General features: G+C 45.2%; 1 protein-coding gene across 1 annotated transcript in view; it reads right to left on the bottom strand.

Moving 5' to 3' along the window:
• Positions 1-2304: 2304 nt before the first annotated feature.
• SFT2D2 (SFT2 domain containing 2) overlaps positions 2305-12487 on the bottom strand; it is a 15355-nt gene continuing 5172 nt past the window's right edge. Inside the window, exons 2-7 of the mRNA XM_012657708.1 lie at positions 12132-12217; positions 8976-9057; positions 7457-7492; positions 7310-7368; positions 5138-5167; positions 2305-2643 (exon numbers count right to left, since the gene is read on the bottom strand). Coding sequence (XP_012513162.1) covers positions 2604-2643; positions 5138-5167; positions 7310-7368; positions 7457-7492; positions 8976-9057; positions 12132-12217 — 333 coding nt within the window. The 3' untranslated portion in view covers positions 2305-2603. The remainder of the gene's footprint in view (positions 2644-5137; positions 5168-7309; positions 7369-7456; positions 7493-8975; positions 9058-12131; positions 12218-12487) is intronic.

Raw genomic sequence — 12487 nt, 5'->3', positions numbered from 1 at the left:
GCCACAAACCCCCGCCTCCCTGACGCCATCTACTGGTGAGATCTGACCCTCTGGGAGGCTGTTCGTTCTCTGTAATAATAATGGAGACAATACCATTTGCCTGGCAGTCGCTGTGAATACTAAATGAGATAAAACGTGGCAGTGTCTATAGAGCTGGAGACATAGTACTAGACAGATATTTTTTAGATAAATTAATGGTCAGTCTGAGACATTCATTCTGTCACCTTCCAAGGTCATCAGTTATTTCGGGGATTAAAAACTAACACCTACGGTTTACTGAGACTTCACTTCCGCTGGTCCCACGCTAAGCACTTGACACACACCTCGCCCACATCCTGCAATGCTGCTGCAGGAATTACCTCCACCACTTTCAAACGGGAGCAAACTGAGGAACCAGAGGTTAAGTAACTTGTTCTACATGACACGATTAGCATGTGTTCGAGCCCCAGCTCACACTCAGTCTGACTTCAAAGCCTACGTTCCCTCCGCTGTATGGCCCTGGGGGCATCTTAAAAGGCAACTCGGCCTCGTGTCCCTCAAAGTCAAGTCCAGCCGTTACAAAGGGCACGAGGGGTCGGCCCTCTAGGTGTACTGCTCCAGGCTATTGGAGCTCTTGGGTCCAGCCCGGCCTGCCCGCATCAGCTCTGAAGAGAAGGAACCACGAGTACTCCTGGCACCAGAGCCCGTCTGAGATCTCAACTGTTTCCCAGAGGCACCTGGGACATGAATAAACCCCACAAAAGCCAGAGGGTAGCATATAATATCCCACCCTGGCTGAAGGCAGGTTATGGACCTCGGCGTCTGACAGGATGCTCTCAACAGCCTAGAAAGGGCCTGGGGAAGACCAGCTCCTCCCTCCGGCCCCATCAGGCCTGTTCACACCTCCCCAGCTCCCAGAAGAAAAGGCCAGACTTAGCCACAGTAGGATAGAGAAAGTTCAGCAGTTAGCCGTAAGCTAGGAGACAACCAGTGGGCCACTGCCTTTGTTTGGAAGGGCCAGAGCAGGAGCCCAAGCAAACCAGCTGGCCTGGGATAAAGAGCAGATGGGCAAGTCCAAGTGGACTTCATTTACAGGGCGACTGCGGAGGCCCTTGAGTGCCGGGAACTCTGGCTGACGAGGAAGGACATTGATGATTGGGCGGCAAAGAGAAGCTGAGAGGGAACACAAGGGAACAAAGAACATCCTACAGACCCAGGAGGAAGCTTCCAGAAAGGGAGATGAGCAGGGAGGGCCAGGTACGAGGTGACACGTGTGACTTGACATAAAGAGACAGGAGCTAGAAAAGGCGCAGGCTTGGCTGGTGAAAAGTTACAGGTGGTGCAGCCAGAGACACGCCAGGCAACACTGGGCATGAAGGAGGCTGAAGCGGGTGCACCCAGGCTCTGGGCTCGACTCTGCCAGGGCTGTGCTTTGGGTGGATCTGAAAACCAATCTGAGCTTCGATGCCCTTGACTGCGTGGTGGGGTACCGATCCCTGCTCCGTCACGAGGCTCTCACAAGGACCAGAAAAGACCATGGACACAAAAGCGCTTTGTATGTGGTTAGGCACATGAGGCTGCGATATGACCACCTGCCATCCACGGGGTCCTCCGCGGTGCCTCCAGCACAGGCTGAAGCGCAAATGCTGGGGCTATTTAAGGTCACCGGGCAGGCGTGCCTACTTCCTGTTGGACCTACTGCAGGATCTGTCTTCCCATCCACTCTGCCCTGGCCCCACTCCAGAGGAGAATGGAAAATAAGATCAGTTTAAAAGCAAGCATTTATAAACAATGAAAAAAAAAGTACAGCTAAGAGCAGCAAGATTTTTCACCTCCTATCTGCTCTTGTCCAAAAGGAAATAGCAGTGTTTGCTGCTGCTGCTTTGTTCTCTCTCCATCTACTGCCAAGGTGTCCTAACTAAAGATATGTAGGGAGAGGTCGGGGGAGGAGATGGAAAGAAAAACCCAAGACAAAAAGAGTCTGCATGGAATGTTAGAAAATACATTCCACAGTCAGGCGTAGAACCAGAACAGCAAGAGTGCCTGGGTTCAGATTCAGAAACAACATATACCACCAAAAAGTGCCTATCTTCTACTTCACTCCACAGCCAGGCTCTCCACGGGCTTGCGTAAGGCAGAACCACTTGTTCTCAGATGCCAGAGCACGTCCACTCTATGTGGGACAGTGGTGATGGTTTCCATGCTGAGGGACAAGTAGCAAAGTCCCTGCTGATCCCGAAATCCTGTCCCTTACTGTTGCACCCCTGCAATCTCTTATGGGGCTGCCTGTTGCCACCTGGGAATCACTGGCACCCAAGGCTTATCTGCTGCTGCCTAACAGGTTTTTATTTGTGAGGGACAACATCCAAAGAGGTGCATGAGGAAGATTCCAATCTGTAAGATACAGAACAGAACTCATTTCTCATACTGTGCTACAGACATTCAGGTTTGGGAACATATTGTTGCTTCCAAAAGCAAGTCTCAGATGTTTGAATCGCAGGCAACGCGTTGCTGCAAGATTAAAGGCACATGTCTGTAAGACAGAGGTTTAAAAGATATTTACACAACTGTCCACCAGCTTCCATCCATAGTGCCTTCTGAAACTTTGCAAAATTGGCTGTGTATTATGCAAGACACGTGGCAAAACACTTCTTCACAGCATCCCTAGGAAGGAAAAAACACAAAGATGAGTGGAACATACCGTCACCCCAAAGGCTCTTCTTTATAGTTTCCCTGGCACCCAGAGTAGCAGCTGCACAGTAGAAAGCACCTAGACGGAGTAGGTCAGACCTACTTTAGCACCAAACCACAGCTTCGACTTTTATTGGCAGTAGGATCCTGGGCAAGTTATTTGTCCTCTTTGAGTTTCGAATTCCTCACTTCTCCTACAGACTGGTTGTAGGAATTAGTGCGCTGCACAGAATAGGTATTTAATAAATGATAGCTAATCAGATGAAAAGGTAAGTATAGGCTGTCAGAAAATAAGAAATTAGTCAGGACTGCTGCATTTTAATATCAGCCATAATCACAGAACGCACTGAAAGTATTAAGTCAAATAGTCACGAGGACCTTTCTTCATTCTAAGCAGGCAGCAGAAACTTCTTAAGGAACATCTTTCAGGAGCTCCCTAACACAGAGATCTCTCTATGGGAACCAAACGCTTATTAACATGCTATATCAGCCCTATCACAGGTATTTTCTCCTTGGAATCCAGAGTAAAGACTGCAAGGAAAGAGTGGGTGCTCACAAATTACTATTCCATCCCAGCAAGCATACCCGTTTCCAACACCACACCTCGTTGTGCAACGTGGCACTAGGCTTCCATGCCCAGCTGTGTTCCTTCCGTGTTCTTGACTGCGCTTGCCCTAACGACACTGGGAATCACACAAGGGAGGGAGCGGTGAACAATGCATTTACACGAGCAGGCACTGCATTTTAATATCAAAGTGATTCCAGGGCAGCATTTCTTGAGATATGCTCTGCGCTACAGTCCTAAGAGACGCTCTGCACGAGAAAGGTTTTATAGCCACATGCGTCCCAGTCGTGGCTGCTCACAATACACACAGCATATTAAAGGATCTGGAAAGCCAGGCAAAAAACAACCTGCCTAATTTTGCTTAACTTGTTTCCCAAACTTACTTGATCAAAGAACACTCTTCTGTTTCTGTGGAACACTGTGGGAAAAGCTATTCTAGGGGAAGTTACAAATAGAAGGGCAGGACCTAGCTTTGTGATTCCCTCACTACTATAGGAAATTTCCATCTGCTCGGCACATGAAAACTCAAACAGAATTCCACTGTCCTATCAATCACCGTAGGTAAGTTTTGTACATGCCAATCCAGATCAAGCCTGAAGCCCTGACGAATGACACGAAGCAAGCTTTATGGCTAAGACCTTTACAATTGCACTGGGCCCCATGCTTAAAGGGTCTGCACTGAGTTTAATGCTTTGATGTCACCACCTGGAAATTCTTAATCACTTTTTAAAAAGACACCCACATTTTCATTTTGCACTAGGCCCTACAAATTACATAGCTGGTTCACACACCAAGATATATTCAAATGTTGGCAGGTTGATCAATATCTCGTTGGATGCTCAGCTATGATGGGCTCTGGCTTCCTTCATATAAAAACCTAGCTTCCTAGGACATCCCTGCCCATAATCTTCTCAGACAAGCCACCACTCCCCAAAACTGGCCAGGTCTGCATGGAGTATTTCGTAACTGTTACCCTCCTAGAACCCATCCACAAAGCCACCCAGCTACCTTGACTTGCTGGGCCTGTTAACTTCTCATCTAATTAATCCTCAGCACTTTCAAATCACTCTCAGCAACAGACTTGGAATGCATAAAACATGAGGTTGTTCTTCCTCCTTCCCAGGTCAGGCATAATTTTTCATTTCCTCCATGCAGTTAAGGAAAAGCTGGTTTTTAGTTAACAGGTGATGATAAAGAAGGATGGAAGTTAAATAGTTGCATTAGAACAGAGTCAGAGGCAAAGATCACATGGCTAATTTTGAGAGGCCCATCACTGAAAGAGTATTAGAACTTCAGAGTTCAAAAGAGGCCTCTGGGGATGATCTAATCCAACCCAGTATAGTTATCAATGCCTTGGCCCAGGCCAGAGGGGTCAAGAGGGTTGTCCAAGTTCATATTGCTAATTAGGAAGCCCTGGCCCTCCAGAGTCCTGGTCCCGCTTACTTTCCCTTTATAAACTCTTCTGAAACTTTCCCTTCAGTGGGCTACTACAAGAAACCAGCACAAACTGAGATCCCTCCATCTCTTGCCCAGTGATATTCAAGTGACAGTCACCTTAAAAAAAAAAAAAACCCTACTCAAAGCTACAGGTTAAAAGATAATGTGCATATATGCAATATGTATCAGAATAAAATGTTCAACACCATCAGGAATTGGTGGACCTGGGTCAACACCCATCATTAGTTGTATAATTAGGGTGGGTGGAGGGGCGACCCTTAGCTTATTCATCCATAAAACAGATGTATAATGTTTGCCTATTCGGCTCAAGAGATTTTAGTAAAGATAAAAAAAAAAATAGCATGTACTCTCCGAAAGTATACTCTAAATTAAAAGGCCTTAAGCAAATATATCATCGTCCTCAAATGACAGAAATTATATTTCCAAATACATAGTTAGTCTTACCTTGCATACGGTATGAAGGAGAGGCTATACCTACAATGAAAAACAAACAAAAGATCAAATCAAATGAAGGAAGTAGATTACACAGTGGAATAGGCTTCTGAGCTGTGAGAACATCCGCAATGATTTTTCCAGACCCTCTCCCCTCCTCTGCCTGGGGATGTGCACGGGCACACAAAGGCCCACTCATACACTGTGCCACGTGTACAGCCAGCAACAGGTTCATGTGGAGGAAACCCTGTGACTTCAGCCTCACTGGGACACTGGTCTAACCAAATGAGCAAGCACCAATCACTTAAAATAGGCACATTCCAGATATCCAGATAGCACAGGAACCCTATTCTGAAAAAATAAATACCAAGTAAAATCTCAATCACCAGTTGAACTCTTAACATTTTACAAGTCCTCAACAGAATTTAACTTCTACCTAATTGGGATAAATTTTCTGCTCTGCTCCTGTTACTTTTTAAAGAAGACAGAACAAAAAAGGGCAAGAGCACTGTCAACTACTCCATGCATGAAAATTCTACAAAGCTCCAATTCTTCAAGGACCCTCAGGAGGCTGAGACAAGAGGATCTCTTGAGCTCAAGAGTTCGAGACAAACCTGGGCAATACAGCAAGGCCCCTTCCTCTACTCCTCTCCCCACCCCCTGAAGGTGGCTCAATTCTCTAGAGTTTATTATTACACATTTGATTGCACCTTGTTTTTCAGTATTATAAATAAGGCTGAGATAAAATATTTTTATATAAAAAATAAAAAGAATCCATGCCCAAAGTATCTTGGTAAATCGCAGTCAGCTTAGCCAATTGCCTAAAAGGGAACCATGCAGGGAATAGGCTCCGTAACTCTAAAGCACAGGTATTCTGCGTCAGGCAGGTTGTAAGTTGGTCACCCCTAAGAAAAGCAAACACAGAATACATCAGTGTTGAAGGGAATACTGCCATTCATCTGAGCCTATCTGAATGCCAAACCTTTGAAACAGACTTCAAAATCAGTCTATAAAAGCAAAGAAAGCCATGTGTATATGGGTAGCAATTTCCACCCTCAAAAGAAAATCACAATATAAGCCACCAAATCAGGCCTGTTTAGGACCTATTGCCAAAATGTACATGTCATATTAAAACCATGCCACTATCCTTCTCTGTATCTTATCATATACAGAAGTTCATTTACTTGTGAACAGTCAATTCCAAAAGGCATTTTCAAAATGTATTTATCCAAAAGTCCAAAATTACTAAAGGGAAGGGTGGGGGTTAAGCTTACAGTCTCGAGATCCATTACCAAATAAGAGTTCATTGACCCTTGGGAGCTTTAAAACTTCCACAGTCCCCTTTTCTTTGCACTATAGCAAACATGTTTTTCCAAAATAGATCAGCCACACCCATACTGAAGCTGTTCTAGCAGACACTGTCCCTTGAGAAACTCTGAAAGTGTTACAGAAATGTCTCCGGAGCTGCAGACTCCATACCTGTCACCACCCCTCTGTTTAGCACCAAAGCTTGATGTCGTATAGGTTTGAAAAGGCCCCCTGGTTTTGGAAGATAACGTCTCCAGTAGCCCTGTAACTGTGCTTGGCTCTCAACTTACACTCTCCTAGCCGTCACTTGAATTACCAAAAGCCAACAGGCCTCCACTCCAGTGCATATGCTGATGCTACAGCCCACAGCCACACGGTTTTCCTTTCTGTCAGTGACTGTTCCTCATCTCCTACTGACAATTCACTCTTTGTCCTTCTGCGAAATGATTCATTCCATCACAAATGTAGCACTTTTTATTTTTCTTACCACTTTCCTATTTCGTTAGCATCTATTTGACTCATAAGCCTCTTTTTACCAGCCCTCACAATACTTTCATTGTCTTTCCACTCACTGACATGAGTGGTTTAATAACATTTGCAACATCTCAAAATCAACCAGGAGCCCAGCAAAAATGCTGCAGCAGGCAAACAAGCAGCCTCCCGCGACCACTCAAGACCACTGGTGCCATCTATTGGCGGTGGGCCGCATCCATGGGCTTTTGCTCTGGAGCCTGACTTCACGCGCGTCACTGAGAACTCTTTTAAAGAGCTTCTGTGTTTTCCTAATCCTCCTACCCACAACATGTGGGTTTCATCTCCTTCAGCTGCATCCGTCAGAGGGCTATGTGGGAGGGGGCTGTTTAAAAGGTTACCTACCACGTCAATGCCAAAGATTGCAAAATGCAGAAGATGAGTGCAAGCCCCTTGTTATGCCACTGAAAGAAAAATGACATGGTTACAGGAGAGTGTGTGACAAGGGGCACAAGCCAAAAAGGTTAAGAAGAAATTAAAATATACACTTACCCAAAAGGCAGAACACAGGGTAAGTGCAAAACACAACTAGAGGAAGAAAGGAAACAGTATTTAATTAGTACAATGACAACATAGCAACAACAAAGCAAAAACACTGTAAGACTTATTCCTGACCAACTCACAACAATACTTATTGGGCTGCAGATGCTGTGCTCATCACAGCAACCAAATGCACCCTTCATTTTAAAGCATTTAACCCACCTGAGCACCCATGTTTGGCAGAAGAGTTAAAATCCCCATGAAATCAAATTGGCCAATAAATATTCATGTAGATTAAAAAGAGAAAGATGTTCTTCTACTTTCAGGTATTCCCAAAAATCTGTGCCCAGCAAACAAAATCACATTTATAGCCCACTCATCTATCCACCCATCTTTTCATTCAAACACACTAAAGTAAGCTTAACACAAATCTCTATGTTTTAACTTCTGCCATCGCTAGTCTCTGGAACAGAAAGGGCATATAAGGACAAAGGTTAACATGAGATGTCGATCTCACAGTCAGCAAGCCGGTTATTTGTTTACACGCCACCTAACACTTTCCCTAAGGCCTTTCTTAGAAAGTTCTTTCTACAGGAGACTGGTCCAGGCCATTGACCTCCGGGACTGGCCAAGAACAACTAGTGCTCAAGCCGTCAGCCATGCCTTTCCTCTCCATCCTTCTATAACACTGGCTACTCACTAAGTAGGTCCTAAGTATTTTCTCTGTGCCCAGCATTGTGCCCCATGCTCTGAAAGGACACAAAACAAATAGCAAATGTGATCATGGCTTTAGAGAACTTATCTATTCGAACAAATGATATGTACACAAATGCAATTAAAAATAAAAGTATGTTGATCAAGTTCCAAAAGTTGCAATACTGATCATTATAAAAGGAGTCCAGAAAACGTGGTCTGGAATGATTTAACGGCCACATGGAAGAGAACGGGCCAAAAATGAGAGGCATTCTGGGCCGATGGGACAGGAAGATATAACAAAACTGAAGGCACTGTTGTCAGAGCAGGGGACAAGGATGACAGGCCATGAGGAAGCCACTCCCACTTCACGAAGACTGATGAAAACAAGTAATATGATCCAAAGTCAGATAATGATAAGGAAAAAAAGGGCCCATCCTAGAAGACTGGACACCCACTCTAGAGAATGAGTCTTGTGTTTCTGGGTTATTCCCTCTAAGCTCTGCCTGTGCGTGGCTTCAGCTGTCACCAGGAAGGTGTCCCAGCTCTCTTACTACCACCATGCTGGTTGGGCTCATTTGACAAGCAACGCCCTCTAGAGGTGCTTTACATAACTGGCAGTACCTGGACACCAAGTGAAACAAAAACAGGGGTAGGAAGGGATCATGGTAATTACTATATGAAGAATGCTCCCTTCTGCCACGAGGTTACAGGAATTGAGGAGTAAGTCAAGATGAAAGAAAAAAGGAAAGAAGACTTTAGGTTTAAAAGGGAAAAACTCTATACAAAAGAAATAAAAACTCCCATTTGAGAAGCCCAGCTAAAACGCAGAACTTACCAGCACCATGATAGTTGCAATCAGACGCGTAGGCTCAAACATTCGCTTCAGCTGTTTCACTGGTCCCATGAGGAAGATGGTGCTAAGAGGCAAACACACATGCAAGCCGTCAGACCAGACCAGAACCACACGAGGGATGCTGAGACCGCCCCAAGATTTCCTGTGGCAATAAACTGTAATAGCAGCTAACATTTGGAAAGCCCTTACTCTGTGGCAGGCACTGTGTTTAAGGGCCTTTTATGCATTATTCTCATTTAATCTATCAACAACCTATGGAATAGGAACACTTACACTGAAGCCCAGAGGGTTACTTATCCAGTGCCACCCACCTAGTAAATGACACAGCGAGGCTGTAAATGCACGTGGGTCTGACTCTACAATCCTATTCATATCACCAGGTTAGATGGCCCCAATCTCTAGAAGATGCTACCTTGTCTCCTTGACAATCTACCCATGAAAACAAACCAAAAAGGATCAGGTAATTAAAAAAAAATAAATAAGCCATACCTTACAGGCTTCGGTTGGTTATGTTAAAAAGTAGAGCATTTCTTTTTCTTTCATAATCTCCAAGAAATAATTCTAATGATAATAATATCATTTGTTATCTGTTCAATGTTTGCTAAATGCCAGATATTACAGATACTACCTTGTTTCAATCCTTTGACAACACTGTGACTTATATATTAAACTTATTTCAGAGATGAGAAAATGAAGCTCAGAAAGGTTAATTGACTTATCCAAGTTCACATGTTAGGAACCCAAAGAGCTGGCATTCAAACTCAACAACATCTACTGCATTCCAAAATTACAAAACACATCCCCAGCATGAATTCTGTGTGAATGAACTAGAGAGGTGGGCAGCGAGAGTGATCACAGAGGAGGCAGACCATTATCACGCCTAACACAGCAAAGGCAAAGGCCAGCTTTACGTCATGTTTCCTGAGTCCTGAGGAAAACGCCAACGTGGTGTCACCCCAGTGATAGCTCCTTAGTTACAGCTAGTGCTTAATACAAGCCAACCAGCAGACATTAGCTACCGAGTATTCAACAAAGACAAGAGTTTTAAAAAGTAAGTCTGCTTCTCTTAGAAGTGCCATGAAGTTACAACTTTGAATTCAAGGCTGCACTCTCAGCTCATGTGGCCCAGTAAGGGTGCACCTCTTTAGTCTACACCAGGTAAGAAGCAATAGCCAAAGCTGGTCTTAAAAATTAAACACAGCACAGATACAAAATATAAGAGATTACAGGGAAATCCACAAACTCTTAAACACATCCTGGAAATAACAATTTGCTCCCTTTATTGTCTCCCTACACAGTGCCTTAAAGAGTCCATCCCACTAGGATTTGCTAAATAGCTCTTGGGCATTAAGCAGTACACCCATATATTTATGCCCAGTCTAGACTATACATTATAACCTACACTGTCTGCCCAAAGCTAAATTCCCCAAAAGTCAGTATTTGAGAAAGCCTGAGAAGCAACATTAAACATCTCTGAGGGTCAGCATTTTACTGTCATATGCGCTGATTATAAACTAAGCTTTAAGAAAGTGCCAAGAGTCACGCACTCAACCACTTGGTTAACATTTCCAGCCACAGAGCGAGGTTTAGGTACAACCGGGGACAAGTAAGACACAGGCACAGCCCTTGTCAAGTGGCTTACAGACTGGTAACTGGTCAGTGTAATAAAATGCTACCTGTGCCATCACTTAAGTACAGATGGGATATAGAGAGCCCAAAGGAAGAGACCATCAATTCTGGGCAGGAGGAGGAAATCACGAAGAGTGTCACAGAAGAGGTGACTTTGAGCTAGGTCTTGACAAAGGAGCAAGTATCAAACCAGGAAAGGTACAGGTAGGGCAGCACTGTAAGCAGAGAAAACAGCCTGAACAAAAGCACAGAGACATTTGGAGAAAAGCAAGAAGTTCAGTCTGGCTGGGAGGTGCCCTGGCTGGGGAGTGGGACCGAGGTGAGCCAGATGTCACAGGGCCTTGCTTGTACGCATGCTGAGGCGTCTGGACTCCACATGTGGAGAGGGAACAGGGAGCCACTCGAGGAGGTTATGCAGCTATGAGCAAACGGCTCCACAACTCAGTGCAAAATGGCCTGGGGAGGGGCAGTAAAGGAGGCAGAGAAACCCAGCAGAGGCATCCTGTTCAGGTGGGAAATGATACAGGCCAAGGTTAAGACCAGCTCAGTCAGCACCTTATCTAGGAAAGCCCCCCAATGTGCAAGTCAGGTCGGGTCGGCTGTCCCTCCCTGAGCATCTCTCTTTCCATATCCTGTTGTGTCATCAATTTTATTACATGAGGTTTGTCTGCCTGGCTGACCAGTGAGCTCCACTGCAGGTGGGACCAAACCGTACTTATCTTTGTATCCTCATAGCCCAGCACAGAGCATGATCAACACTTACCCACTGGGCTTGTAAGTCAATCAGTGTGGGACAAACAGCCATGGAGACAAAGAAGGAGCCAGGTATGACACTGTCTACACCAAGCGTTGGTGAGTAATCACGGGGGTCGGGGGAGGAGAGATGACTTAGTTCAGGTTCTTGCGGGCCACTCAGGTAGAGGCCAGGCCAGCGCTCCCAGCTCCAGAGGCTGACTGGAGTTGTCGGCATGGGTGAGGCTGAAGCACTAGTGAGAAGGAACTTGACCTGGGATGTCTGTGCACCCGCAGCGCGTGGAATGGGCCGCCCACTTGTGGGAAGCGCTCCATCCGACGCCCTGCCTGCACGAGCTGCTATTCAGGTCTGGGATGGTCTGACAATAAAAATCAGTTTCACTTAGGGCCACTGGCAAGGTAAGCCTTTTAAAACCCACCAACTCAGTCTCTGGCAGCAATAAGACTACAAGCGATGGGGAGGACCATGTTGTAAACCTCAGACATCTTTCAGCTGCTCTGTGTCACAGTTCCCTCATATGCAAAATCACAATGGCAATATAGTTCTTGCTTTCTCCCAGGTGTTTCAAAGATAAACTAAGATACAAAATGTTTCAAAATAACAGCACATGATTGTGATATATTCCGACTACCTCTTTTCTCTCCAAATCCTTAAAACTACTGGAGCCTCCTCCTCCACCTCCCTCGAGCACAATCCACATCCATTTCCCCATCTAATGATTGGCTAAGGTTGGATTAAAAAAAAAAAAAGGTTACCTTCCAATTGATGCGATGTTACCAAGGGTGTAAAATACTGCAAAGAGGGGTAGTCCCTTCCTGGGCACCCATAGCAGAAGAGTCCCCTGAAAGTTAAAGCACAAGGTGTTTGCATGTGAACAACCCCTCCCACCCAGCCTCACAACCAGGGGCTCACAGAGGAAGCCGGAGAAGCCTGTCTCCCTCCCTTATTTCCCACTTCTCTCATCCATGCATTTTACTGCAGAACAAAAGGAAAAAGGACGTGCTAGCTTCGGCAGCACGTATACTAAAATTGGAACGATACAGAGAAGATTAGCATGGCCCCTGAACAAGGATGACATGCAAATTCGTGAAGCATTCCATATTTTAAAAAA

The sequence above is a fragment of the Propithecus coquereli genome, unplaced genomic scaffold, assembly GCF_000956105.1.
Source record: "Propithecus coquereli isolate 6110/MARCELLA unplaced genomic scaffold, Pcoq_1.0 Scaffold56, whole genome shotgun sequence".
Lineage (NCBI taxonomy): Eukaryota > Metazoa > Chordata > Mammalia > Primates > Indriidae > Propithecus > Propithecus coquereli.
This window is presented reverse-complemented; position numbering and strand designations above follow the sequence as displayed.